General features: G+C 49.9%; 1 protein-coding gene across 3 annotated transcripts; it reads right to left on the reverse strand.

The window, feature by feature from the left end:
* Window positions 1-25: 25 nt before the first annotated feature.
* LOC122385315 (tetratricopeptide repeat protein 14 homolog) lies at window positions 26-27409 on the reverse strand. Of its 3 annotated transcripts, XM_043373498.1 has the most exons (22): window positions 27167-27337; window positions 15448-15608; window positions 14903-15200; window positions 14614-14738; window positions 13956-14032; window positions 13526-13657; window positions 12747-12937; window positions 12273-12419; window positions 11677-11868; window positions 11014-11136; window positions 10590-10725; window positions 9741-9871; window positions 9425-9571; window positions 8742-8920; window positions 8007-8148; window positions 7472-7705; window positions 6229-6524; window positions 4152-4491; window positions 3138-3212; window positions 2422-2640; window positions 2099-2206; window positions 26-1820 (listed from the first exon to the last, which is right to left on the reverse strand). In XM_043373498.1, the coding sequence occupies exons 4-22, from the start codon at window positions 14696-14698 to the stop codon at window positions 620-622; spliced, it is 4155 nt and encodes a 1384-aa protein (XP_043229433.1). In that variant the 5' UTR covers window positions 14699-14738; window positions 14903-15200; window positions 15448-15608; window positions 27167-27337; the 3' UTR covers window positions 26-619. The 3 variants fall into 3 exon arrangements, with proteins under 3 accessions (XP_043229433.1, XP_043229431.1, XP_043229432.1); XM_043373496.1 differs by lacking the exon at window positions 14903-15200 and having other exon boundaries at window positions 27167-27409; XM_043373497.1 differs by lacking the exons at window positions 3138-3212; window positions 14903-15200 and having other exon boundaries at window positions 27167-27342.
* Between the last annotated feature and the right edge of the window lie 17 nt (window positions 27410-27426).

Here is a 27426-nt window from a genome sequence, read left to right on the forward strand (position 1 = left end):
CGTCATCTCCTTCACAACTGCAAAATCTGTTACAAAAGAAGATGTATTTCTCGACCACAGCTCGCTGGCGTTGTGCGGCTCCGGCTCGGCGTCCCGCTCGGTCAGCGCTGCCACCGGGGTGTTGCAGCGGCTACCGGAGGTGCGGCCCGCCTGTCAGCCAGCCGTCAGAGCCGGGGCCGCGGCCGACAGCGACTGACAGCACACGGGTCACGCGTCACAGGCCGGGAATCTCTGCAGCGCCAGCCGCCGCTGTCACACACCACAGCGAGCAGAGCGGACAGAACTAAAATGACAGTCCACAGCGGGACAGAGACAACGTCACTACTGGGTTAAACACAGCGCGGGCAGTTTACGCGTACAATCCGGGTCGCTACGAACTCACATCTAGACCGCTAACCACCTTGATATCAACACGGGGCCATTGAATTCAGCCGGCAGCTCAGCTTCATCCGCACCACGCGTCTAGATCAGTCCATATTTACAAACGGGTCCTCTGAGCCCTCTCCCGCACAACTGATGCCCTCTGTAGTACCACAGCCCAGTGCCTCCTACACAGAATGCAAGTCGTGCCTTCGTGCCTCCCCAGCTGACCGTCCCACCGCTATCGGCTCAGCTGAGCTCACGGCGCCGAGCTGTTCTTCAGCAGATGCTTATTTCGCTCCAGCATCTCCTTCTTCTTGTCGGCCATTCCCTTGGCGATGAACTTCTCCGTGTCCTCCAGAGTTTCGCCTTTCGGCGCAGAATCCTCGTTCGCATCCGAGTTTCCCCACTTTCCTGCCATCAGTTTTTCCACTTCCTCCGGCTTCATCTTAGCGGTGAGGTCTTCCTCGATTTTCTCTTTGGCCTCCTTGAGGCGGGCGAACATCTCGGCCGTGGCTGTCTCACCCTCTCGCAGCCGTCCCGGCGGACTGCGCCTCACAAAGTGAAACCGATCGTCACGACGGTGGTCACGGTGATGGTCGCGGAACCCGCCACGGAACCCACCGCGGAACCCGCCACGTCCGCCGCGGAAGTCGGGTCTGAACCCTCCGCGGCCCCTGCCGCGGAACATTCCGGGCACGTTGGCAAAGTTCGAGTACCGGCCGGGCACATAGTTGCCGGCCGTGCGGAACGTGGCGTCGTGGTAGCGATACGGCGAGCGCGACCGTGACCGACTGTACGAGCGGTGTCGGCTGCGGGAGCGGGAGTAGCGACGGCGACGGCTGCGGCTGCGCGAGCGACTGTAAGAGCGGCGACGGCGCCGGCTGCTGCGGCTACGGCTGCGGCTCCGCGACCGCGATCGCGAGCGACGCCCACGCGAACGAGATCGCGACCGAGACCGAGACCGAGATAGCGACCGAGACCGCGTGTAGGACCGAGACCGGGAGCGAGACTTGGAGTGGCGGCGTCCTCGGCCCGGCGATTCGCCCGGTCGGGAAGCAGCAGCAGCGCCGGGCGTCTTGGAGGTGCCGGCTGCCGCTGCAGCCGCAGCCACCGCCGCTCTCGCCGCCGCCTTCGCCACGTCCATTTTGGATATGGGCGTCTTCGTGCTAGGGGGCTGCAATGGGGAGTCTGAGGGTGGAAGCTCGGTGCCGGGCGGTAGGGGCTCCGGTGATGGGCCCTTCTTTTTGGCTCCCATCAGGTTGATCTTGAGGTCGGGTCTCTTGCCGACGGTGAATCCTTTCAGCTTGGCCTTTGCTTCGGTGGCGCGACCGGGTGCCTGGTACTCCTCAAAGATTGCCTTCATCTTGGAGACGCTGTCGTCTTGTTCGTCAAACTCCGTCTTGACGATACGCACGGAGCCGTCCTTTCGCTTCTTCACCTCTACATTCTCGTCACCCCTGAAACACGAAAACACACTCGTCAGATCTCCCTGAACCAACGGCTGCAAACAAAAAGCGTAAGAGGCGAAAAGAGATTTTTCAACCGAAACCGTGACATCAGTCATGATTCGCGATCGAACCCTGTCGCAAATTACCGTCGCTATTTGATCCCACTGGATCCCATCAAAGCCCGAACGATCCCACATCATTATGCCGCAGGCTGGTCAAATGACCCGTCGTGTCTCCCCCCTCCCCCTCGGTCTGTAAGCCACCCGATCCTGAGTAGCCCTGCTCACCAGCCGCCGCGCTTCCATTTGCCGTCCGTCTCTGATGAGGCGGCGTCCGCCTCCATCCTGACGACTCGCTCCGAAGAGTGTCGGTCCGCCGAGCCGTCCCTGCCCGACCTGCCGGCACGCAACAGACACGCTCAGACCGGTGCATACAACAGGCGGCGGCGGCATACTACTATACAGGGACACAGGAACTGTCATGGTCACATTAGGAGCAGACATACGGGCTGAAGGCAAAGTCACAAAAGGGCCGAGCACCAGATATTGAGGTCACATCCGCACCAGAGGCGTCTAGTTGAGATAGCAGTGTCTCAGCACCGGCCGCTCACCTGTGCGGCTCCGGCGAGTGGTCACTGCTGCTGGACGAACTGCGACTCCGGCCCTTCTTCTCCTTTCCCTTGTCTTTCTTCTTTTTCTTCTTCTTCTTCTCCTGCTTCTCCTTGAGCTTTTGCACCTGTTTACGTAGTAGCTCCAGCTCGGCCAGGTATTTTGAGTCGGGGGCCGGATTATCTTTATCTTCCGTCTTTCCATCTCTATCGTCTGTCGGCCTGGCGAAAGCGAGTTCCAAAACAGGGTAAATACAGAGGCCAGGTTACAAAACAAGACAGAAGCATCAGAAAAGACGCTGCAGCCTCTCCTATTTTATACAGCACCTTTTATATGGTACCGAAGGAACAAATAACAAACAGAAAAAGAGGGAAGAAGTCAAGGTCAGACAGAGACGCTTAGACAAACGCACAATTTACTTTTACAAGGAACTAACACAAAAACTAAAACAGACAGGCTCAAGGAACAGGCACAAGGAACAGACACGAAGAATCAGGCACAGACGAACTGACATAAAGAAAACAACAGACATTGTTGTGGTCAGCCAGGAGCGCATCACATGCTCTCACAGTCACTACCATGTCGTGCAAGGAAGCCGACTGGTAAATCCCTTCAGAATGCTGTAGGATGGGAGGTTCGGATTTGATCTACACTACACGGCCGTCCGCACAGGCGGCCGGCCGGCCGGCGGCGGTCTGAGCAGCCGGCTGGTCATTACTTGTGTGTCGGATGATCGAGCGGGCCGCTGGTAGCCTCCTCCGCTGCTGGCGAGCCGGCCTCGGCTTCCTCGTCCCTGGCGAGATGAGACAGCGCCGACTGTACAGCCCGCACCCGCGGCGGCGGACGAACCGAGCCGGCACACCGAACGGCACTGGGACAGCGCACAGACGGGACAGCGCCCACGCAGAACACAGAATGTCCAGACAACAGTCCACAAGAACTATTACTGAGACAGCTATCCAACGGGGTCTGGTACACCACACCGCGGATTGCAGGGGTCGAGAAAGCCGCACTAAAATGATAAAGAAGAGCAGACCAAAAATGCTGGCATCGAACAGAAGAACCACAGACGGGTACAATGGAACTATAGACAGCCATAAGCTAACATATGAAGTCCCGCACAGCTGCACCAGGAAATCACACATGAACCCACACCACAGGACAGAGCTAACAAACTCAAGGACAGTGACCGAGGAGCACAGACACAGGCGCTAAGGCCACCGTGACATCGCCATCACAAGGAAGGAGGCTGGCCATGGAAGGACCGCGCTCAGTGCTCACACAGTGTCTAGGATCCCACGCTGCCGAGACAGGCCACACTTAGCACCCTAAAAAAGTCGACTGTGGACAAAAGCGTGCCAACGAATCCACGCAAGCATCACACAGTATCCATGCAAGCCCAGTCTATGAAGCCAATAGCCGGTTGTTATCTTTGGCTACCTGTCCCAGTAAACCTTACCGGACTAGACTGAGCTGAACAGTGTGCACTTACTCTCTGGTGCGAATACCACGGTCGTAACGCCAACTGTGCGAACGCGATTCGCGCGCAACTCCCAAAAACCCCCACAACACGAGCACACCCAAGCATGCCCCTCCCTGCCACCGTGAACGAACATACCCAATCACACCCCTCCCTCCAAACCGGACAAGCACACTCGAGGAGCACCCCCTACCCTCTCGTCGTCCCCACCCGGGCGTGCAGAGGGTGCCGTGCCGGGCACGGGCCACTCACTGTGTCGGGTCCGAGGGGTCGTAGTCGTCTACGAGAGGCTTCACAGCGTCCTTGATGGCCTCCTTAGCGTCTCCGCCGTACAGGAACTCGTCCTCCTCCGCAGTGCCCGGCGGCAGTGGCTCGGCACTCTCCACCGGCTTGGGATTCTCCGGTGCTTTGGGCTTGACCTCCACTTTGGCCGCTTCGGGCACACTCTCCTTGCTGTCCCAGCGACTCTTTTTCTTCTTTTCTTTGTCTTTCTTCTTGCCGCTGCCCTCTTCCTTGTCCTTGTCTTTCTTCTTATGGCGGTCTTCGTCTTTAGATTTTTTGGGTGTCACCTCGTCTTTATCCTTGGTTGAGTCTGGAGCAAAAGAATCGTGAAATAATTAGGCATTGCGAACCCTTCCTCGCTACTACAGGAATCATTGGTCCAAGACGTCATCTTTGACCTACTCAGCTCGTGATTACGTTATCATGTAACCAAACAAACCCGTTACATCGGACATGACAGATCTGCACACTGAAGGCGCCCGCTCGAGCCAGTCTGAGGAATCTCGAGGAAGGTGAGATGAATGTCGCAAGGACCACGGGGATGGCTCGAGGATTTAAGTGGCGGATATCAGTAATGTCATGAATGCGAGCTCGGAATGTTGATTGGTGGTTCGGAATGTGGAATGTGGTATTAAAACTGACAACAGCCTTTTGCAGTAAGTGTAAGGGAAGCTGACCTGAGAGTAATAATTAAACATATGAAAATGTCTCGGTTGAGTGATCTCACAAATCTATGCATCGAGGAGCCCTGGTGTCCCGATTCACATCACAAGGCTTAACCCGCGCGGGGCTGGGGGGGTAAATTTTACCCCCCCTCGCGAATTTTTGCGATATCTCAAAAACGGCGGCGCGCAGCGCCGCCAAACTTTCAGTACCTTTTCTTACATCAATTTGACACGTTCCCTGAAAACTTGAGCGAAATCCGTCGGAAAATTTTTGAGAAATTGACGTTTTAGTGACGTCATGTTCGCCATTTTCGCCTCAAAAACGGCAAAAGTTCAAACGCCGCTAACATCTTCATTTTTAAAGGAATCAAGACGTAACAAAAAAGGTTATACGTAATTTTACTTTGTCTATCAAATGGCTATCTCGGTTTTTTTTTAAAAATTTTGGATTTTGGCCTAATTTTTTTTTCAAAAAACTAACTTTTTTGGGAAAATCATTATAAAATCCAAAATTTTGAGTCTATTGAAAAAACCGGAATATATGTCAGAGAAGTGGTCTATGTGCACCTACATACCAAATTTTAGAAGAATCGGTTCAAAAATGTGGGAGTTATTCAAAATTTTATGACGTCACGAGACACAAAATTTTTGAAAAATGACTTTTTTGGAAGTTCTAGACCTCGTACGGAAACAAAAATAGCACCATTCGATTCGCCGTGAAAAACTGCATCAGATAGACACCTTTTTAGGCCTTAACAACCAACTTCAAAATTTGACCTCACTTGACCTGACCTTGACCTGACCTCGACCTGAAATTCATCCAGAGGTGGTCCATATCACTTATTGAGTGTGCCTATTGAATTCTATGAGTAAAATGACCCATAAAACATGTGTCGCACATGCCCTTTTCTATATTTTGTTTTTTGGTGACCTGACCTGACCTGACCTGACCTTGACCTTGACCTCTGAATGATATTGTATGCAGCGAATATTGTCTTGGTAGCCTAAGAACACGTTTTGGGCGATCAGTCTCAGTCCATGACTCCATTCTTCGGTAACTACGGTGCAAGGCCGATACTGTAGAAACTTGCAATTTGTACCCTTGACCTGACCTTGACCTTGACCTCAAACTTTAAATTAAGTACATGTTTTTAGTAGTTCGTGATGAGAGCTTTCGATTGGCGTTTGAATTTTCCAAATCGGACCATTAGTTCGGGAGATAACAGGGGGGGGGGGTAAAATTTACCCCCCCCCCCCCCCAGCCCCGCGCGTTCGGCTGGAGACCCCAGCCCCGCGCGGGTTAAGGCTTTCTGAGGTAAGAAAAAAAATTAACTCCGGATTGTAGATTCATGAGTATAAGAACACAACTTTATTGTGCTCACCTTTTCGTTCTCTTTTGTGCTTTCTGTCTCCGTCCTTCTCTTCCTTCGCAGATCTGGAACTCTTTCCCTCTTTATCCTTTTCCTCCTTTGAAGATTTAGAGCTCTTCCCCTCCCTGGAGTCTTTCTTATCTTTAGAGCTTTTGCTTTCTTTATCCTTGCCCGATTTGGAGTCTTTGGAGTCCTTGGAGTCTTTGGCGGCCCTGGTGTCCTTGGAGTCGTCTCGGTCCCTGTCGCGGTCGGACCGGGACCGATTCCGCTCAGCACTGCGGCGTGACTCTCGGCCCGGCCCGTGCGACCTGCGGCAGTGGGCGGGCGACACCCGTCACATATGGATACAGACACACGACAGCGACACTGGCCTCACTCACAGCACTGCACACCCGCTCCGTGCCTAGCGGCTAACTATACAAACGTCCCCAACCCACCCCGTCCACTCCCTCCCATCATACCTGGCCATCCCCGTCCTCTCTATCTGTCCGTAATCTTCTCCCCCGTCCCTCTGCATTTACCTGTCTCTATCAGAGTCCCTCCCTCTCCCTGTCCCTTTCCCTTCCTCCCCGTTACCTCTCAACTACCTCTCTGTCCATCCCTCCCCGTCCCTCCATGACCCCTCACCAGTGTCCCTCTCAGAGTCCCTCCGTCCCTGTCCCTCCGTGACCCCTCACCTGTCCCTCTCAGTCCCTCCCTTCCATCCATCTCCCATCCCTCCGTGACCTCTGAACTAGGTACCTCTCTGTCCCTCCCTTCCTTCGTTCGTTCATTAGGGTTAACGGGCGCGTCGACTGCGGTGGTCATTTTGCGCCCATAACGCTGTACTGGTAAAGCGGATATGTCAACAGAGAACTGACGAACTGAAGAAGACTAGAACTACTTGAGATACGTTATACTAGTAAAACGAGTATATCACAGGAAAACTGATGGATTGAATGTAAGAAAAGATGCTGCCGGATAAAACCCAGGGTGAGTCATCACCCAACAGGTGGCGAATGGTGGTGCCTGGGGCAATGCGGCCGAGGCAGCGTGTCCGGTTTGGTTCGAGGTGCGGGCAACTTAAGAGAATGTGAGTGACTGTGAGCGGCACGTGTCCCTCCCTTCCCATCCCTCCGTGACCCCTCACCTGTCCCTCCCTTCCCGTCCCTCCGTGACCCCTCACCTGTCCCTCTCAGTCCCTCACTTCCCTCCATCTCCCATCCCTCCGTGACCCCTCACCTGTCCCTCTCAGAGTTTCTCCGTGACGCCTCACCTGTCCCTCTCAGAGTCCCTCCTCCAGCCGCGGTCCATGTACGCCTCCAGCGGGTCCCTCTGCTCCCTCTGCTCCCTCTGCTCCCTCTGCTCCCTCTGCTCCCTCTGCTCTCTCTGGTCGCGGAACTCCCGCGACTCTCTGACGTCCCACTGGTCTCTGAACTCGCGGTGTTCGCGGGGCCGGCTCTGCTCCGGCGGCGGCCGGTCCTTGCGCGGTGTGGGACCGCTATCCTTCCTGGTCGGAGCGAGGCCGGCGACATCCGGTCACAGGTGGGACACAGACAGATGGTTGGTCGGGATTGGGAATCACAAAGGTCGGCGAATGATAATAAAAGCGGAAACATGCTCTGGGAAGGCAAATTAGCTAGTCAGGGTGCCAAATGGAAAGCTTCCAGCGCAGAAGGCGCGTCATAAGATAATCATTTGATTAACCGCACCAAGTAAAAAAAAAAAAATCATTTAATACCTACACCGCAAGCTGGATAATATATACAGAAGACCGATTTAGACCGTTTAACAATCCCACAGCTACTCACTCGAGAGAGTCGAGGAAGCGTCGCACTTTTTCCTCGTAAGCGTGGTCCTCGTGCGTCTTCACTGGCGGCGGCGCATTGTAGAAGCCCGGTGCCATCATGGGAGGCGGGACGTGCGGCCCGGACGGCATCGGCGGGTACATCTCTGCCAGTGGACACACAGACTTGGAAGTCAGAAAACGTCTGGCAATATCAGTATGCATAGCATATCGATTATTTTTTAAATCTATTCCTTATTTCATCTTGTACTTTAGCAATAGGGAAAATTTTTATGAAGACTGTGTATGTTTCATGTATTTTTATTGTGCTGTGACTTTGGCCGTAAATGGCATGTCCCGTGGCTGATATGGTGAATAAATGAAATGAAATGAAATGAAATGAAGCTAGTAGGTATGCAGCGGACTGATACAGTCCAGCGAACATCGAAGTATATCAGGTAGCAAGTTTGACGCACGTAACCCCAATAACTAAATTACGCCGGGTGCATCGGGACCAGGTATCACTTGGCATGGGAATACGCACAGAGAGAACCGGCGGCTTTTTTGCCTCCGCAATCCACTCCATCACGCACACAAGCTTCAGTCTCCCGGTGAGGACGTGAGTTCGCGCCCCGCCAGTACCGTGAGTTCGCGCCCCGCCAGTACCGTGAGTTCGCGCCCCACCAGTACCGTGAGTTCGCGCCCCGCCAGTACCGTGAGTTCGCGCTCCGTCAGTACCGTGAGTTCACGGCCCACTCACGGTAGGGATTGGCGCCCAGCGGAGGCGGCGGTCCCCCCGTCGGCGGCGGGTTGTTGAAGGCGTGTACCAGCGGCTCGGATGGCCCGCCCGGAGCCAGCGGCAGCTGACCCTCCTGCATGCGGTGCATCTTCTTGCTGAGAGGCGACAGCGAGCCGCTCTGACGCTTACTCTTGCTGTGGCTGCGGGTGGGGAGTCGTCGAGTCAGACTCGGATACTCGATCAAATCCAATTAGAATCAATATACCAGGGTGAATGGATGACATAATGCCGGCAGGGTCGAGTGGCATAAACTCTTAGTCAGTCAGATAGAGTCAAACAAAACATTCCTGTGAACGAGATAAAACCAAACAGCCTGTTAAACGCCCCATTAACACTTATAGAAAAAGCAAATACACCTCACGGCACAATCAACTGAAATAACGTCAAAATTAGCGTTACTTCAACGTTGATGTTTGTGATCGGAACTGGTGTTAATATCACCAGTCACCAAGCCCTGTGATTGGCTGACACGTCCTAATGTCCATGCCGTATCCCACATTTACTACCGGCTACCTATGTCCGTCTGGCGTGTCCTATGTCCGTCTAGCGTATGCTATGTCCGTTTAGCGTATCCTTTGTCCGTTTAGCGTATCCTTTGTCCGTTTAGCGTATCCTATGTCCGCGCTGCGTGTCCTGTGCCCCACCTGCGTCGTCGTGAGCGCGATCGGCCGCCGGCAGAGTCGCGACTCCCACTGCGGCTGCGGCTTCGACTTCGGCTACGGCTGCTGTCGCTGCTGCCGCTGCTGCTGCTGCTGCTGCCCGACGAGCTGCGGCGGCGGCGCTTCTTCGACCTGAAACAGCGGACGAGTGAACAAAACACACCCGATCAGCATCATCAGCTCGTGCAGCCGCCCCACAGAGTATGACCGCACATGAAGTACAAAACGCACCAGGCAAGGCATCCCGAATGAATTGCTACACTACGGAAATTTATTGTCAAGTTTTCCTTGATTGCCTCACTTTTTCTTTTTCTTGGCCGACGAGCTCCCAGCTTCTTCATCCTCTCCAAGCAGAGCGAGCAGCTTCTTCTTGAGTTCGGATGTCTTCTCGCTGCGCTGCGGTATGGCCAGATCATCCAAACGCAGCAGGTCCTGTCGGCAGCAGAAGCTTTATTATAACACCTAAACTAAAAGGAAAATACAAGGCCAATGCTGAAGCGATTGATTCATCAAACTTGAGCGCGTTACCCGTAGATAGATGTACAGGGTGTCCAGAAAAAAAAACGGATACTATTATTTTTTGCTGTAATTTCGAAATTAAATACCTTACATTTTAAAATGGCACATGCTTGTATACGCAAAAATATGGCAAAACAGACAGCACGTGTCACATGGCATATTAACTCTTTGGTTAGTCACGGCAGCTCCTCAAAGCAGATATTCAATGAGAGCGGCCTTACGGCGGATCAGCTCCAGCACTAGCACGGTCTGCAGGTGACTGTTGGTCATGTTGACCATCTCGGAGGGCAGGCAGACAACTTTCCAACGACGAATTACAGTGCTCATGAGTTTTGCCAAATCTTGCTCTATAAGCACATGAAGTTGGAACGAAATCGGCACGTGCGTTAATGAATGCGACTTAATTTCCGTAGTATCTTTTTTTCTGGACACCCTGTTAGGGTAGCCGCGGATCCACCCAGACGGGGTGCGGCTGAAGGGTCAGGTACCGTGCTAATCTCCACGATCCCGGAGCACAGTGCCCTGGCCAGTCGGGACCAACGGGCCAGTCGGCGCACCAAACAGCGCCAGCCGGTCACCGGCGGCCTACTGTGTCTACCCTGCCCATCCCACCCTACCCCGCGCCACTCACATCCGCCTGAATGTGGCCCACTTTCATCGCCTTGAGAAAGCGGATGGAGCGCAGAGCCTCCTTGTTATCCGGCACGAACGACAGGCTCAGCTTGTACACCTCGAGCGCCTTGTCGTGGTCCTTTTCGTCCTCGTACCTGGCGGACAGGGTCTCAGTGGTAATGCATGCATAACACAAGGCCCCAGAACGCGATGGGGGATGAAAGAAAGGAGCGTATCTTTATACACGAGCTAAGGCATATGACATAATCCAGTGTTGTGTACAGCGAACACATTGAGTCACCCAGTGTGTAGTCACCATGTCATTTTGTGATTAGTTTGAGTGGCACACCTTCAAATACAAACAGCTGATTTCAGGTAAAGAAATCATTCAATGGGCAACACGGACTCATAACACGGACGTTATGAAAATTATTAATACTTACGCCTTTGCCTGGGCGACCAATGTCTCTCCCATGTACTTTTTGGCGTTCTGGTGGTTGGGGTCTTCACCCAATGCTTTTTCGAAGTCGAGAATGGCCTTCTCATAGTTACCTCTGTTGGCAAACCTGTAAGAAACGCACAACACTTCACACATATACATGCAGACGCAGAGGATTGTCGCTAATCCCCTGGCATAAACACAAGCACCATGGACCCCTTTGAAGGTCAACTGATTACAGCTCCAAAGCATTGCATCTCAAACCCGCGTTCAGAGTCTCGGACGACAAAGATTCTACGTCGTCCGGCCAATCTCGTTCAAGGTCAGCTGCGGTAATGGAACGGGGTTGGCCAGACGACGTAGAATCTTTGTCGTCCGAGAGACTCCGAATGCGGGGTAAGATGCAGTGCAAATATGCCATTCACCAAATCGTCTAGCGACATACACTGCCAGTTCGATAGCCCAGAAATAAGAACTACACATTTAATGTGGTGCAATCAAATACCCACACTAGAGCTCTGTTGCAGACGGGTTCGCACACAGTCACCATCAAAAACAGGCTAGCTCGATATGGCACCAACATAAGCTGAGAATATCATTATGACCCGACTCCCATCCCACTAAGTGCGCCGTTGACCGGAGCCTGTGACGCGTCTATCCCACTCACAGCGCTCCGCGGGCCACCAGGCCCTCCACATTGGTCGGGTCCACGTTCAGCGCCTGGTTCAGACACTGGAACGCCTCGCCGTACTCGCCCTTCTTGAACAGGCCGACGCCCTTGGCCACGGAGCGGTAGGCCCAGCGCGAGGCCTGCTCCTTCCGGAGGCCGGCGGCGCTCTCTTCCTGTGGAAAGCCGGCACTGCCCGCCGCCCGAGGGCCACAGCGGTGAGTCGCCAGTCCAGGACACCGTGGCAGCCCACAGGCCAATCCAGACGACACCCGGTGACGTGGCTGTACGCTCAGTGGCAAAAATATCATTACAGGACATAGTACTTTTTATCAAGCTATACTTTACCGAATTTCACTCATTCCAAACAAACTATGAAAAATACACTACAGCAGCTGATGTAACAAGAAAAGACACGATGTTGCCCAACTACAAATCAATTACCACTGATGTTCAATCGCATCGCCAACATGCTGCTTAAATATGTTCAGGGGCGCGACAACGATACAGCCTTATTACAGCAGCTCAGCCGCTGGACCGCTTAGCGCCGCTGCCAACACAGGTGAAACGGTCCATAAGTCTAACTCAGCCCCTACCTCAGGTGGAGCGCCAGCGAGTCTTTGGCCTCGAGCACATGCTGCCGCTCGGCCAGGAAGCGCATGGCGTTCGGGTTGTGGAAGCCGACGGCGGCTAGCAGGTGGTCCTCGTAGGACGTCTGCGGCTCCTGGGAGGCCAGCGACCTCCTGGGGATCAGACAGGGGGCACTATCAGCAGCTGACGGCAACCGGCCACGGCGGTCAGTCGTTCACTGGCCAGTTACCCACTGATCCGTGTTTGCTATCCAAATTCACTATCCAACCCAGTTATCCAACGACCGCAGTGATCCGTTTGCATTTGCGTTTGTTAGTCACACTAATACACACTTGGAAATAGCACATCCAATAGCATATCCACCCGCCTCCTGATCCTGCACCTCACTAGCAGACGGTTGCTTGCCCTCTGCCAGCTGTTCCCCTAAGCAGCCCGTCTGCGCCTGCTCGCCGGCGGCGCGTCCACCCTCCCGTCCCTACCTGCAGCGCACAGACAGCTCGTTGCCCGTCACGTGACCGAGCCGCACGTTGCCGATCAGGTGGGGCGGCAGCTGCGACTCGTCCAGCGTCATGACAATCATGTCGCCCTGCTGCACCTCCCTCACCAGACCCATGCACATCTCGTGCGGCTTCCACATGCGAGAGCCGGCCGGTATGCCGGGCACCACCGCCTGCGGCCCGGTCACAACGGTCACAAACACATAAACACATAAACACAAGATCATACGGGCACCGGTCATAGACTGGTCATAGACACACGGTAACACAGGCACACGGTAACATAGACACACGGTAACACAGACACACGGTAACACAGACACGCGGTCACAGTGACAATCGATCACAGACACATGACAACAGACACAAGGTAACGCAGACACACAGTAACACAGGCACACGGTAACAATGACGACCAGTCGGGGCCTACAGATACGTCACGGCGCCAGACAAAGGTCTCAGAGATCTGCGGTAAGCGCCGTTACAGCATCGGCCAGCGATGCTGACACGTAACGGATAGAGACGCGCTGGTCTTGAAACAAGAGAAACACAGGAAATGAGGAAAGAAATTGAAGAAAATCGAGATTGAGGTATGAAAGGAATAAAAGGGAGGAAAGAAAAAGGAGAAGTAAGGTAGAGAAAGATATGGAGGAATAGTAGAGATAGCAGAGAACGAGGAAAGGAGACGGATAAACACGGGCATAGCAAGTCGACCGATCAAGACCGATCCGCTTCCTGTTTGTAAGTCGTTCGATACTCACCCTGATGTGCTGAGAGTTTCTCGCCATGGGAATACAGCCGCGCGAGACGAGAGTGGCGCAATCGAGCACCAGCGCACCGGTGGGTTTCAGACCGACCACTGTGCAGAGTATGATCTGGCCGGGCCTAAGCACCTGGGGACGCACGCGCGCGGGTCAGACGCACAGACGGACACTCCACGGCCGCGCGTCGCCTGGGTTAGATTGGGCGTTACAGCACGTCTGTGCTTCGAAAGTAGTTTTTGTTCACGATGTGCCAGAGGGGGGGGGGGAATTATAGCACAGAAAGAGGACGAATATGTAAAATAACCGTTCAGGATTCCGTCAAAATCTGGCAAGAAGCACTCAAAATATGGCAAAAAACAGTACATCACATGGCTTAACATGTGCATGCATTAATTACTGCACTGTGCAGGCCGGCCGGGCGACGTACCTTGAGAATCTGTTCTCTCCATTCGGCGCGGTTAAGTCCCAGGAACTCCGGTAAGCATGGAACCCGACCGTACAGCTCTGAGAACGAGGCGGAGACGCTTAGGCGCACTCAGCCGCGAACGACGACCCAGGACAGCCCACAATACATGGTGCCGCCGTTCTGTTCCTTACCACAAGCCTCGACCTCCCCTCACCACACCATGTTACTCCCCTCCCCCTCCCAGCTCGTCCGCTACCCGTGAATTTCCTCAGTCAGCTAGACTTCCAGTGATTAACAACGATCAGAGGATGGCACTTATATCTGCATCAGCAGTACTACTCCGGTGATCACAAATTTGTCACAAATTTGTCTTCATTTTATCTCACAAGTATGAAAAATGCAGAGCATAAGAGCCTTGTCATGAAAAAAAAACAATGCTATCCCTATTGATTGAGCATCGACTTTAAACTATTACAAAACTATTCTCCACAACAAAATACCATGGCACTGGCACTGAAGGTCAATATTACAACATGGAAAGCAAAACTCCCTACAAACGGGATAAGTATTTAATGCCTAAACACAAACAGACCAAAAACCAAGACCGCACGCCTCTGACAAAAAGGTAGTTTTTCATAAAGGAGAGACTACAGGTACCTCTATCCCCCTGACCGCACACCTTCGTCCTCGTTGACAAAGTCGGAGGCCTGCGGTATCTCGTCCTGCGACAGAGGCCGGTACAGCAACTCCGCCTTGTCTGCCATAAAGTTGAGCAGCTTCACACGCTTGCCCCGGTCTTGTACGCTGAAACGAAGACGGTCATCAACTATATTCCAAATACAGCAGCATTCAATGGAAAGAAACCGAGTCACCGCCGCAGCCCAAGTGCACCAGGGCGGCACACGCGAGCTCGGCAAAACAGAAACAGATATCAGAGAGACAGTGAAACCGCTGGGAGAACAACATACTTCGGTGACGAGGCGGTCTTTCTGGTTCAACCTCCGGCCGCGCTCCGTGCCCTGGTGCCTGAAAATAGAGTCCACCCGCCCGTCTCTTCGTGGTACGGAGAGACCCAAGCCCTGAAAGTGTCTCCTCGATCCGTTCAGGCATATTCTGAGGCGTCGATTCCAATACGGTTCGAAATGATGGGTCGCATGCCGAGCTGGCGAGTTTTGTTTTCGTCTTCATCTTTTTTTTTAGACTTTCTCGAGCTTCCAACGTACGTGATCCCGGTTGGCGTCCTCATAAGGCACGCGATGCTTTGAGCTGGCAGTATGAACAACCAATCAAAATTGGAAAAGCGACAAGCACTAATGGATGGAAGAACTTAGTAACTAGTAGGTACACACATAGAATATCATTACTAAATCACTTATCACTATTTTCAACCTTCAATACAGGCGACGGTCAATCTCATTTGCGAAAAATCCATCATAACATCTTTCTTTGCATCTATACAAAGCTGACAAAAAATGCATGTGGTTGATATAGACATGCACTGCGGCACACATACCTGAGCTCTTTCGCTCTTTGCTGATAGACGTGGTAATCCACGTCGCGGATATTGATGCCGCCCAGAAGCTTGAGTTGTTTCTCTTCCATAACTTTGGATAGCTGCTGGCCGTGGAAGTTGATGGCCTTCACGATCATGCTTGGCGTGTCCATGGTGTTCATCTGTTTGGTACACAGAGTCAGTCACCTACCATCCAAAACATTCCAATTTCCAAGGCGGGAGGACATCACGATGGCAATGCTCACAAAGGTCAGATCACTCGAGGTATTCAAAGGCCAAAGTTTGCCTAGTTTTTCACTAATCGGCGCGTAATTCGGGAACTAATAGAGCGCCGCGGAAAAATGCATTGCGCAGCTCTTTTAACCCTCGCCCTGGCAGGGCATTTTTCATAACACGGACTGGCAGGGGGGGGGGGGGGTCGATGCGACCCCCCCTCGCGATTGGCTCCTATGGCACCTAGAAACACCAAATTTGGTAGGTAGGTGGGCCCCCTAGAGTTCTCGCCCCTGTGCAAATTTGGTTGCTCTAGGTCAATATTTAGGACGGTTTTGGGGGTATTAATGTAAAAATTTCGCTAAAAACAGGTCAAAGGTTTTTCGCTTATAACTTTTGATCTAAGTAAGATAGAGCAAAAAGAAAAGCACCAGTGAACTCAGTACGTCAAGGCGCGTCGAATGATATATTTTTTAGCTTGCTTAAGTGTACTGAAAGTTTTTCTTAATTTTTAAGTAAACTTTAATTAACTAATTAAGTTCAACATAACCAAATTGCATCATATCGCATATCATTCGATTCGGCTGATCACCAGGAACACAATGACACCATTTTTTTTTTAGCTCTAGCGTCATTATGTCCCAAGTTATTGGCAAAAACATCATTTGACCTCAGTTGACCTCATGACCTGACCCATGGATAAGTACACCAAACAAAGAAGCACAAAGTGAGCTGTTGTTAAGTACTGTGGTTTCAAAGCAAAAAAGTGATGGAACGAAGCGGATATCTCCAGTATTTTCCGAATTTAGTATTTTCCCATAGGCTTAACATTACGACGTAATGACCTCTAACTGACCTCAGGTCAGTGACCTCAAAAACCCGAACTATATGCTATACAACTCGGTGAACTTAGCACATCCTGAAAGAATGAAGGAAATCAGTCCAAAACTGTGAGTTGGACAGGTGTAAAAAGAAAATTGAAATTTGACCATGACCTTGTACCGGTTTTTGATTTTTCTGACCTGGTGACCTGACCCAAGGTCACCCGGACCTAAAATTTTCAGGTCATATATAAAAAGGTTGCCCCATAGGCTGTGCCAAATTTGCGCCGCCATTTTTACGCTATCTTCGAAAAACTTAGGGGGGGGGGTCGCATCGACCCCCCCCCCCCCCTGCCAGGGCGAGGGTTAACCCTCGCATGTGTGCGGCGTTTGCCAGCTTCTAACGTGTAGGGGGGGGGGGGGGGTTGGACCCCCTTGCCGTTTGGCCCCTGATCGAGCTAGAGCTTCGCGGAAAAAAACGAGCGTGTTGCCCGTCACGAGACGAAGCTGATGATGCCCAATTTTAAGGTCCTAGTTCATCGGTTGACCTTCCAGGTCAGGTCAATGACCCAAGAATCGGGAAAATCGGGACCTGTTAGAAAGTCGTAAAGTGTGGCTGCTATGGGTTTTTCGGGGTGCTGATCACGAACATCGTGTTAGTTTTGATCGCAGATGATGTCTTAAAGCATTTAGACCAGGTCGGGTCAGGTCAGGTCAGGTCAACCAGTAGGGGTCGTGGTATTCGTAGTAGGTGTCAACCGCCTCCGACAGCTTCGTAACATGTTACGAAGGCACCAAAACTACTTCGTAAATGTTCAAATGGTTTCTAAATTCGAATTCAGCTCCAAAAACTAGCCTAGAAACATTTTGAACTCGAAAAAGTGAACTGAGGTCACCAAAGGTCAATGACCTGACCTGACCTTCAGGTGACCTTGACATCCACCCTAAATGCATGGGAGCAACATCGAATCACATGTTTGAACGTTTGAAACCTCGAAAAGCTTGCAAACGCGCGGCTAATGCGAACCGACTTACGCCGAATCGCGATTCCGGCCAAACATCTCGAGAAATAGGTCACAGGTCAAAGGTCACTTGGGTCAGGGTCATGAAATTTTCAGAGTAGGTGTAAAATTGATCAACTCGAGGGTACTGAAAGTTTTGAAAGCTATCGTCGGACCCTGGCACCCGTAGGGTCCACCTCTAGGTAAGTTACCGGAAAGTTACCGGCCGATTTTCAAAATTTTAGCGGCGTTCGATAGCCCCACCGAGGAACTACCTTGTGACCCAAGTTCATTGTCCTTGGCCCAACCGATGACGTTACAGGTGAGGTCAAATATCGCATATTCGCCGTTAACAGGCATTCCAAGAAATGTGTTGCAACATCGAGTAAAGGCATGTTATTGAAAATCATCGAAGGAGAATAGGTTGTCAAACAAATATTTTGCTATTTGAGGTCACTGATACCAGGTCAGGTCACAGAGGTCGGGTCACTGAGGGTCACCATATGAAAATGTCGTGTGATCCATGTTTTATGGTCCATTTTACCAGACAAATGCTTTCATGTGGGTTAGACAGCCTTTGGGGCCAGTTAACCCGCGCCCTGCTGGGGGTCCTGGATTTCCACGCCCTGCTGGGGGGGGGGGGGGGTGTTTGAACACCCCCCTTGTAACTCGGCTCCTGGGCCACGTAGCGATACGCGGAAGGCGGCGTTCGAAAGAGCGTCAAAAATAATGACGAAAACACTTCGGTCAATTTTTTGGTCAGGTCAAAGGTCAGGTCACCAGAGGTCATTGAAGGCAAAATTTCGCCGATTTCCAGGTCGAATGTCGAAAATTTCCAAGAAGCCAACGCATAACTCGGGAACCAATAGAGCTACAGCGCCGCGGAAAAGCGCATTCGATAGCCCTATTAACGCCCTTTCTGAGTAATTCTCTCAGATTTGACCTAACGGCAACGGTTTTGCCTGCAGGGGGCAAAAACTGCAAAAATAGCCGATTTTTTCGAAAACAGTTTTTCTGCAATAACTTTTGACCCAAGCCTTGTACGAGCTTACTTTTACCGGCATCGTGTTCCTCTCGTCAAGACGCATCGAATGAATTATAAGTTGACCTTGAAAGGTCAACTTGAAAATTTGACCTCAGGTCAAGGTCATGACCTGACCGGAAATGGTCATGTTGCATATCAGTCGATCCGTATCGTCGAGCTGAACACATCTAAGGCGTTTTCATCGCTCTAGCATGCCTCTATCAAAAGTTATTTGCGAAAAACTGTTAGACACCATTCGTGACCTAAGATGACCTCAGGGCATAAACAAGGGTCAAGGACACCATTTTCAAGTTCAGTGTGTCTAAACCACTTGTAATTCGGTGTTTGGGAGTGTTTATAATGTCTTTCATCCAAAAGAGGCGCATTTCAATTTTCTCCCATTGACTTATAATGGGGAGGTCGCAAAATTGACCTGACCTTAGGTCATCGATATCAAAATTCTGAGATATACATTTTGTACATGCTATTGCTCTTAGCAATCGCTGAAAGTTTCAAAGCGATCGGTCACTCGGTGTAGCTATGACAGACATTGAAAGTTTTTATGAGGTGAGGTCACTTCAAGTGACCTGGTGACCTGACCTTGAATGACCTTGGTCTGAAATTTTCACAACATGTGTAGAATTGATGTATGATAAGGTGTACCAAAAACGGCGGCGCTCCGCGCCGCCGTTTTTGAGATATTCGCGAAAAACCACAAGGGGGGTGTTCAAACACCCCCCCCCCCAGCAGGGCGCGGGTTAAGGTTACGTTCTGGTGAAGGTCAAGTCAAGGTCAGGTCAAATCAGGTCAAATTTCAAAGTTAGTAGTTTGCATAAAATGGATATCGATTCGATGCAGCTCGTCACGGCGACTCTAATGGTTGTCTTTATTTTGTGCTACGTGGTCCATAATTACTAAAAATTGAGTTTAAAAATTTAATGTCATCAATTTTGAAGTTTTTTCCCTATCACTTGGCCAAAAAAGAGGTATCGATCTCAAATTTTGTATGCTGATGGAAGACGGCTATTATATAGATTCCTTTTTTCGAAATTCGAATAAATTTGGGATTTTTTGGCTATTATATAAAAATAACTTTTATCTTTGGGGGTCAAAATAAAAAAATAAAAAAATCCGAAATTGCAGTTCTATAGCCCAGGTAATTCTACACCGTTTAGGTCAAGAACAATTTTCTGCATCCTCAAAGCTGTAGGCCTCTTCTCGCGAAACCTTTCTTGGGGTCGAAAATGGCAAATATGACGTCATTCTGACGTCATTGGTGACCAAACTATCATAATCTTTGGAAAATTTTGTGGTCACAAATACAATGTGTAAAATTGATGCCCGGAAAGTTTCGATAGTTTGGTGGCGATACCTGCAATATTTTAGGAGATACCAACGAAAAAAGATAGGGAGGCGTTTCACCCCCGCCCTACGGGGCGCGGGTTAACAATTGCAGTGCACTGTGCAATATTATGTCATTCAATTCACTTCCAGCCCGTCCAGGACATATAAATATCGGAAATATCGCTCGACATAACACTAGCAACGGATAATAGACAATCATCTGTAACACTAAATCAGTGCACTGAAGTCCACTGATCCAATAGCGGCGGAACAACTTCACTGCCGACTTTTGGTCCCATTCTTTCCATGCAACGCCCATAGGGCCAATGTTAAAATACAAAAATCAAAGGGGGGCACGGTGTCCCGGTGCCCTCCTCGTTCCGCCGCCTATGCACTGATCATCAAACCGCACTGCACGCGAAACTTTTGTTTCTCGTCAGACGACTCGGCGAGCAAACTACGTTACTTCCTCCCACACGTGATCGCACACTACATTACATACAGGGAGTGAGCAGGCTCCTCGGGCCCCAAGAAGCCCGATCAAGTCTTCTTGAGACCCGCGAAACCCCTGGTTTCGCGGGTCTCAACTGGTTGCGACGCCAGTCACCTCACTCGGGTACGGTGCATTCCAGACACAACTTTTCAACCAGCCAAGTCCACACTCCGCACCTTAGTCCCAATCGTCCAAGGACTGCCCAAAATGACAAAAGTCAGTCTAGGTGGCCTCGGATGAACATTACGCGCCCATTTTTGACTTGTTTTATGATTTGGGTGTAGATTGTATGTAGATCGTGATGTTAGCTAAGGTTAAGGTTAGGTCTTGTTGTCTTACGACAAAATTTCTGGAATCGCCCACTTGTGCTAAACAATTTTCATCCATCCCTGCGCCAAAATTTCGGCACAGAGTTATGCTGGAAGCTTCAATGAAATTTCGGCGCAATGCGCCCGTTACCACGGACATGTCGACGGTAACATGGATTTTCCAGTCTGGATGAAAGGGAGTTAGCAAGTCATATGCTGATTCGAAACAAAAAAATCGGCACAACCTGATATTTGGTGGCCTTCAGAATTCACTGTGATGACTGATGACATGACATGACATGATGACATTAACAAAAAATGAGCTCGACAATGCCATGTTTAAAATATTGATTGAGGTCTGTCAATCGATTTTGCTGTGTCCTTTTACTTTTTATCTCTTGGCATTTGAGATAATCTGATGTGCTCATTTACGCCCTCACCGGAGGGCTGTTCACGGGTCCTGTGTGCGGTCGGACCGCACACAGCCTCCAAGCTCCGCCCACTGCGTCCCTACGCCAGCCTTCCGTCACCGCACACAGCAACAGCTGTGGCCACAGCCGACCGTCCACCGCACGCAGCAGTGACGTCAGAACCGCCTACCCATCCCCTACCCCCACGCCTACTGCACACACCTCACGGCTCACACACCGCACTCAGCAGTTTGCAGTGCCCGTGAACACCCCTCAGGACTCAGGGAGAAGCCGACTGAGCTTCTCCTGCACTTTTCCTCTTTCCACGAGAGCGCGTGGTAGGTCGGGTGTCCCGTTTGTCCTATATTTATTTTTGGTTTTCAGCATATTATACTCTTTTTTGTTGCATTATTCTGCCTGAATTATTGTTTTGTTATTCTGTTTTTGCACATACTTTTCTGTTTGACCCTCCTGTTCCTGCTTGTGCATGCTGGCATGGGCATGATCTAAACCCAATATGGCGTCTCAGCCTGACATGAATCGAGACGTATTTAAACCATCAAATACGCTTGAAAGAACCCCACCAGGGTCACCCAGTGTAGAGGAGAAGGATAAATCACAGGCCGATACTTCTAAAAACGGAGAACCAAATAGAGCTAAGGCTCAAACAGAGACAAGAACTGACAATGTGGGACAGGCGCTCAACGAAACTCAAGAACTCGACTCTGACGATGATGACCAGGATGTGGAAGGACAAGGTGGAAGTAGAGTAAAGCGGCTAGACTCTAATGTTTATAAACCATTTGGAAGTCGCTCATCGTCGGGTACGAGCCAGCCGTCTCACGACATCTGCCGGGGAGGACCAGGAAGAAGAAAAGGAAGCAAGAAGAAGTGTGGACTCAAGGTTGAAGACAATCAAGATGGAGTATGTTGTGATGGATGCAAGTTCTGGTTCCATCTGGATTGCCAGAAGGTGCAGTCGGAAACCTACAAAGCCCTCCAGGAGACAAAGGGAGTGTTCTGGTTATGTTCGGAGTGCCGTGCTATCCTCCCAGAGCTTGCAAGAAGGGCCATCACAATGGGAGAAGAGAAGGAGGAATCACAACCAAAGGCTGACAAGAAAGAAAATGTGCAGGAAGACAACCAGGCAATAATCTCTGCCATCAAGGCCCAAAAACAAGAAATCCTGGCAGCCATGAAGCAGCAAGAGAAAGTGATCATCACAAGCATCAAAGAAACACAACCAGCAAAAACATATGCTGAAGCTGCAAAGAAGATAGAAGATCAAGTTGGCAAACTGCAGTCTGCGATGAAGGGAACAGCGGAAATGTCTGAAGCAGTCAATGTTATCAAACAGAAAAGTGAAGAGCAGAGTGATAAACTCAAAGGGATGGAAGAAAGTGTGGTGAGGCAGATGGCCCAACAAAGTCAAGTCCTGGAGAGTAACACAACCAACATAGAGAAAGTCGTGAGATTGAAAGAGAAGGAGAATAGAGCACAAAACCTGATCTTCCACAACATAGACGAGTCAAAGTCTGCCAATGTTGAAGAAAGAAAAGACCATGATGAACAACAATTCAAGGAAATGATGAAAAAGCTTATGGGAGAAAACAGGAGCTTCAAGACAGAAAAAATCATCAGGCTCGGAAAGAAAGATGAGACGACAAAGAAGAACAGGCTGATGCTGGTGAGACTGTCCAGCAGGGAAGAGGCAGAAGAAATCTACAAGAACCGCATGAGGATGAGAGAGGTAAATATAGAAAACAAATACATATCCCTGGATAGAACGCCAGAAGAGAGGAAGAAGTTCCATGAGCTGAAAAAGGAACTCGAGGAAAAGGGGACTGCCACACACAGGATCTTTCGAGGAAGGGTCATCAGAAACCAATGAACTACCAAGAAAAAAGAAAAGGGGAAATCAGCTGATAAAGAGTAAAACTGTTACAGTCAACATGGTGAATGTGCAGGGCCTCACAAGAAATAAACTTCTTGAGCTTGAAGAACTTTTGAAAACAAACTGTGATATACTGTGTCTTACAGAAACACAACAAAAATTTGAAAAGTATGAAGTTTCTGTAGGTGTTACAATGATTGAGAGTATGAGAGAGATGAGGGATAAGAAGGGAGGGGGACTCCGGATAATGTTCCAAACTAAGCAAGGGACAAGTGTTGCAAAACAAAGAACGTGTAGCACAGACATTTTGCATGCAGTCATGGAATTAGGGTGTTTTAAGTTGCACATCATCCTTGTATATCTGTCTGTAAGGAAATCTGCTGAAGACTGTGAGAGGAATAAAAACATGAAAGCTGAAATTGATAACATAATTGAAACAATTATGGCAAAAGATGAGGCTCTATTGTTGCTCGGAGACATGAACGGACACATTGGACAGCTTGGCTATCAAAGAGAAGATGAAAATGGGAGAATTGTCTTAGACTGGACAAATAAATCATCACTGATACTGCTAAACCTAGAAGAATTTTGCCAAGGTACATATACATGGTCAAGGCAGGACCAAAATAGTGCAATCGATTATGTCCTCGCAAATAGGAGGTGCTATCAGCGTATTGAGAGCATGACAATTGATGAAGAGAGGGAGCTTTTTGACCTCTCAGATCACCATATGATCTCGGTCAGAATGGAAATACCCACAAGAAACCAAAGCTTTAATAAGGGAACGACAAGTGTCAGAGAATTCTGGAAGGTAGATGCTGGCTCATTGGAACTCTTCGGAGAAGAGATGCAGAGAAGGCTCCGAAATGAGAACATAACAAACATAGAGGAGCTCAATGGCCTGATGACAGAAGTGGCCAACAGCAAGTTAAAAGCAACATACCGCAAGAAAAGCCTGATAGGGCAACAGGTGAAAGAAAAGCCATGGGTCACAGATGAAATCAGGGAAGCTATCAAGAAACGCAGGGCCATAAACCGGGAAAAAACGAAACACCAAAGACAAAGATCAAGAGAAGCTGCTCAATGAACAGTATAAAATACAGAAAAAGAAGGTCCAGGAAATGGTGAAAGAGGCTGTGACAAAATCAGAAAAGAAGACAACTGAAGAAATCAGGAACAGTGCTAACAAGAGCAAGTCAATGTTTGAAAACATTGACAAACTAAGGAAGAAGGAGAGAAACCAAGAAGACATCCAACTGTATGACAATGAAGGCAAGAAACTGGAACCAGAAGTGGAAGAAGAGGAGTTGGTGAAATTCTGGAAAACTGTGTACCAGCAACACTCAAACGAGATCAGTAAAATATGGAACAGTGATGTGAAGAAGGAATATGAAGAAGGTATGAGGAGAACTGTGCACGAGGGACCCCACTTCCCGAGACACATGAGAGAGTTGATGGATATGGCTCTCCCTGTGAGACAGGAAATATCACAGATGAACCCCACACAGATTGAAGTAGAAGATGTGAAAAAAGCAGTATCCGGACTGAAGAACAAAACTGCACCAGGACCAGACTTGCTCAAACCGGAACTATACAAAGCACTCGTAATGACGAAGGAAGGCCTAGATACCCTAACAAGCTGTCTACAACAGCAACTGGATGCCGACTCGAAGCCAGATTCGTGGAAGACGTCGAAGACTAAAATGATCCCCAAGATCAAGAAACCCACTGCAAAAGACTTGCGTCCCATAGCGTTGACAAACATATCATACAAGCTGTTCATGAGTATTCTGAAGGATAAAATTGAGAGTCACTTAAAGTATAATGATGAAATGCTAGAGATACAAGCAGGTTTCACTAGTGGGGGGAAGGTTGAAGACAATTTATTCCTATTGCGTTACTGCGTTGAAGACAGCTTTCGCAGGAAAAAGCCATTGTTTGTGACAGCCATTGACTATTCGAAGGCCTTCGATTCGGTTAATAGAGCTGAAATGGTAGAAGCCCTGAAGTTCTACAAGATCGACTCCAAAATCATTGATGCTACGACGCAAATCTACCAGGGAGACTCAACGAAAATCAAGCTCAATGACAGGACTGAAGCAGTCATCGACGTCACATCAGGAATACGACAAGGATGCAATGGGTCAACGACAAGCTTCAAGATTGTAACATACCTTATCGCCAAAGCTCTGACAGATACGGGACTGGGCTTCAAAAATGATATTGTCCGAATCCCAGTGTTGTTCTTTGCTGACGACGGACTCGTCCTAACTGAGACTTTACAGGAGACAGAGCACCTAGTGACAACGCTGGCGGACATCAGTGGCAAGTTCGGTTTGAAGATAAACAAAGACAAGAGCGCGGTCATCATCTACAATTGTCAGGAGCAACCCAAGGTCATCGCAGACATCCCTGTGGTTCAACAGATCAAGTACCTGGGAGTTTGTGTCACAAACAAGAAAAGGCTCTTCAAGGAACACATCAACGTAATGCATCAGAAGTCCCAAAAGCTGGCCAACATGACCTACGGAATAACGCAAAAATGCTGCAACAAGCTGATGATTGGCAAGTGCTATTGGAAATGTCTGTCGCTCCCTTCGTTTCTTCATGGGGCGAGCATCCTGAGCCTTACGGACGCAGACATCAAGAAGCTCCAAGTATGTGAGAATGGAGTGTTCAGACAAATTCTGGGAGCACCGAGATACACGCCGATCTGTACGCTCAGAGGTGAGGTGGGAACCTCCCTGATGAAGACCAGGATCATGGAAGGGCACTTGCAGTTCCTGAGAGGCGCGATGCAAGGAAGCAACGACCTCATCAGAAGGATCGCCAGAGCAGAACTAGAAGTGCGGAAAAGTACATGGGCGAAGACAACGAAACGGTACCTGGAAGCTGTGGGATTAAATGCTGCAGAACTGGAGAGGATGAACAAGTCTACCTTGAAGAAACGCCTGAAAGAGTGGGATGACAAACAGTGGAAAGAAGAGCTCGAGGCCAAGTCCAGTATAATGGTATACCGATCTGCCAAAACAGCCATTAAAGAAGATCCGATCTACGATAACACAGCATCGTCAATCATACTCTTCCAGGCCAGATCCAACACGCTCCCGCTGGAGACTAGGAAGAGACACACTGGCGAAGAAACCACGTGTCTCCTGTGTGGAGATGGGGAGGAAGACCAGCACCACTTCCTGCTTGAGTGCACCAAACTCGCAGAAGAACGGCTCAAGATGACTTCACTCCAACGCCCACACCAAGAAGACCAACTAGAAGTCCTGAAGACATTCCTCTTCAATGAAAGCACGGAAGAGATGGAGAAGAACAAGGAGGGACTCTACAAGCTCTGGAGACTGAGGAAGAGGAAACTGGTGACCGTGACGGATGGTGAGCAGAGGACTGGAGCGGACAGAAGCTGACTTGTCTAATTCTGTCCAGGTTACATCCTAACCATATCCCAGAAACCTCCCACCACCCGACGCGCGTTTATAGGGCTACCGATGCAACCGGTGACAGCCCGACCACATCATCATCATCATCACTCATCTTGGTTGTATTACCTATGCATGGTTTTTAGCCATTTCGAGTCCTAAAAGATGTAATGGTGAATGTACATCATGACCAAGAAAGAGCTGCACTGCAGCATGCACAGAGTGCCTAGAAACTGACAGGATCTTGTCAAGATTGCAATGCCTTGCACTCAGGCATTCACTCATGAAAAATCAGTATCATCTGTGGTCACATAGGTAGGTACCTGGCAGATCAATGCCTTACACTCAGGCACTCAGCCATGATGATGAGCCCATGAGTGCCGGTAATGTAGCCTCTGTGTGCCGGTATACCGGTATGCCCATTTCCTATCTACTATAGTGAGCATCTTCTATGGTGAGCATCAGTCGGTAGAGCGTTGGATTCTGCATGAGTTCCCGATAATAACAGTCCAGTTTTGAAGCTTAACATTAAGTCAGTGAGGTGCAAAGTCAGTGAGGAGACCGGTCGTGCGTGCACAGCTATGTGCCGTGTGCACACATTCAACTTTTGATTCCAAATTCTGAGTAGAGCCAGAATTGCTCAATCTGAGGGTAGAGGGCAGAATCAATGCAACAAGCTTTGCCTGGCTGGGGCTTGGTCCTGGCGGATCAATTCATTCAAAAGGTTCGGACTAAATCTATATGGAAACAAATGAAAAATCAGTATCCTCTGCAGTCACATACCTTGCAGATAAGTTGATATGCTTTCACAGACTCGAAAAGTCTTCAAGTTTCCGAAAAACCATCAGTCTTGAATCAGAATCTGGTCCATTTCCCAAGTCATTTCCAGTCAGTGAGAACTGATATGGAGAGGTTGAGGTAGAGCGAGCCGCCGCAGGCCGACGACGCACGCCTACGCCTTGCCAACGCCAAGGCCCTGCCAACGCCACGCAGGAGCAAGGCGGCGGCGGCAACAGGATCTCTGAGACTACAAAGTTGAAATC

Source organism: Amphibalanus amphitrite, unplaced genomic scaffold (genome assembly GCF_019059575.1).
Source record: "Amphibalanus amphitrite isolate SeventyFive unplaced genomic scaffold, NRLGWU_Aamphi_draft 000214F_arrow, whole genome shotgun sequence".
Classification (NCBI taxonomy): domain Eukaryota; kingdom Metazoa; phylum Arthropoda; class Thecostraca; order Balanomorpha; family Balanidae; genus Amphibalanus; species Amphibalanus amphitrite.

Coding starts and splice junctions, on each gene's coding strand:
- LOC122385315 (XM_043373496.1), bottom strand. CDS start 15,608: ATGAACACCATGGACACGCCAAGCATGATCGTGAAGGCCATCAACTTC. Junction 12,420..12,746: donor GAGCTGTCTGTGCGCTGCAG/GTAGGGACGGGA, acceptor TCTGATCCCCAG/GAGGTCGCTGGCCTCCCAGG. Junction 11,137..11,676: donor CTGGTGGCCCGCGGAGCGCT/GTGAGTGGGATA, acceptor CGTTTCTTACAG/GTTTGCCAACAGAGGTAACT.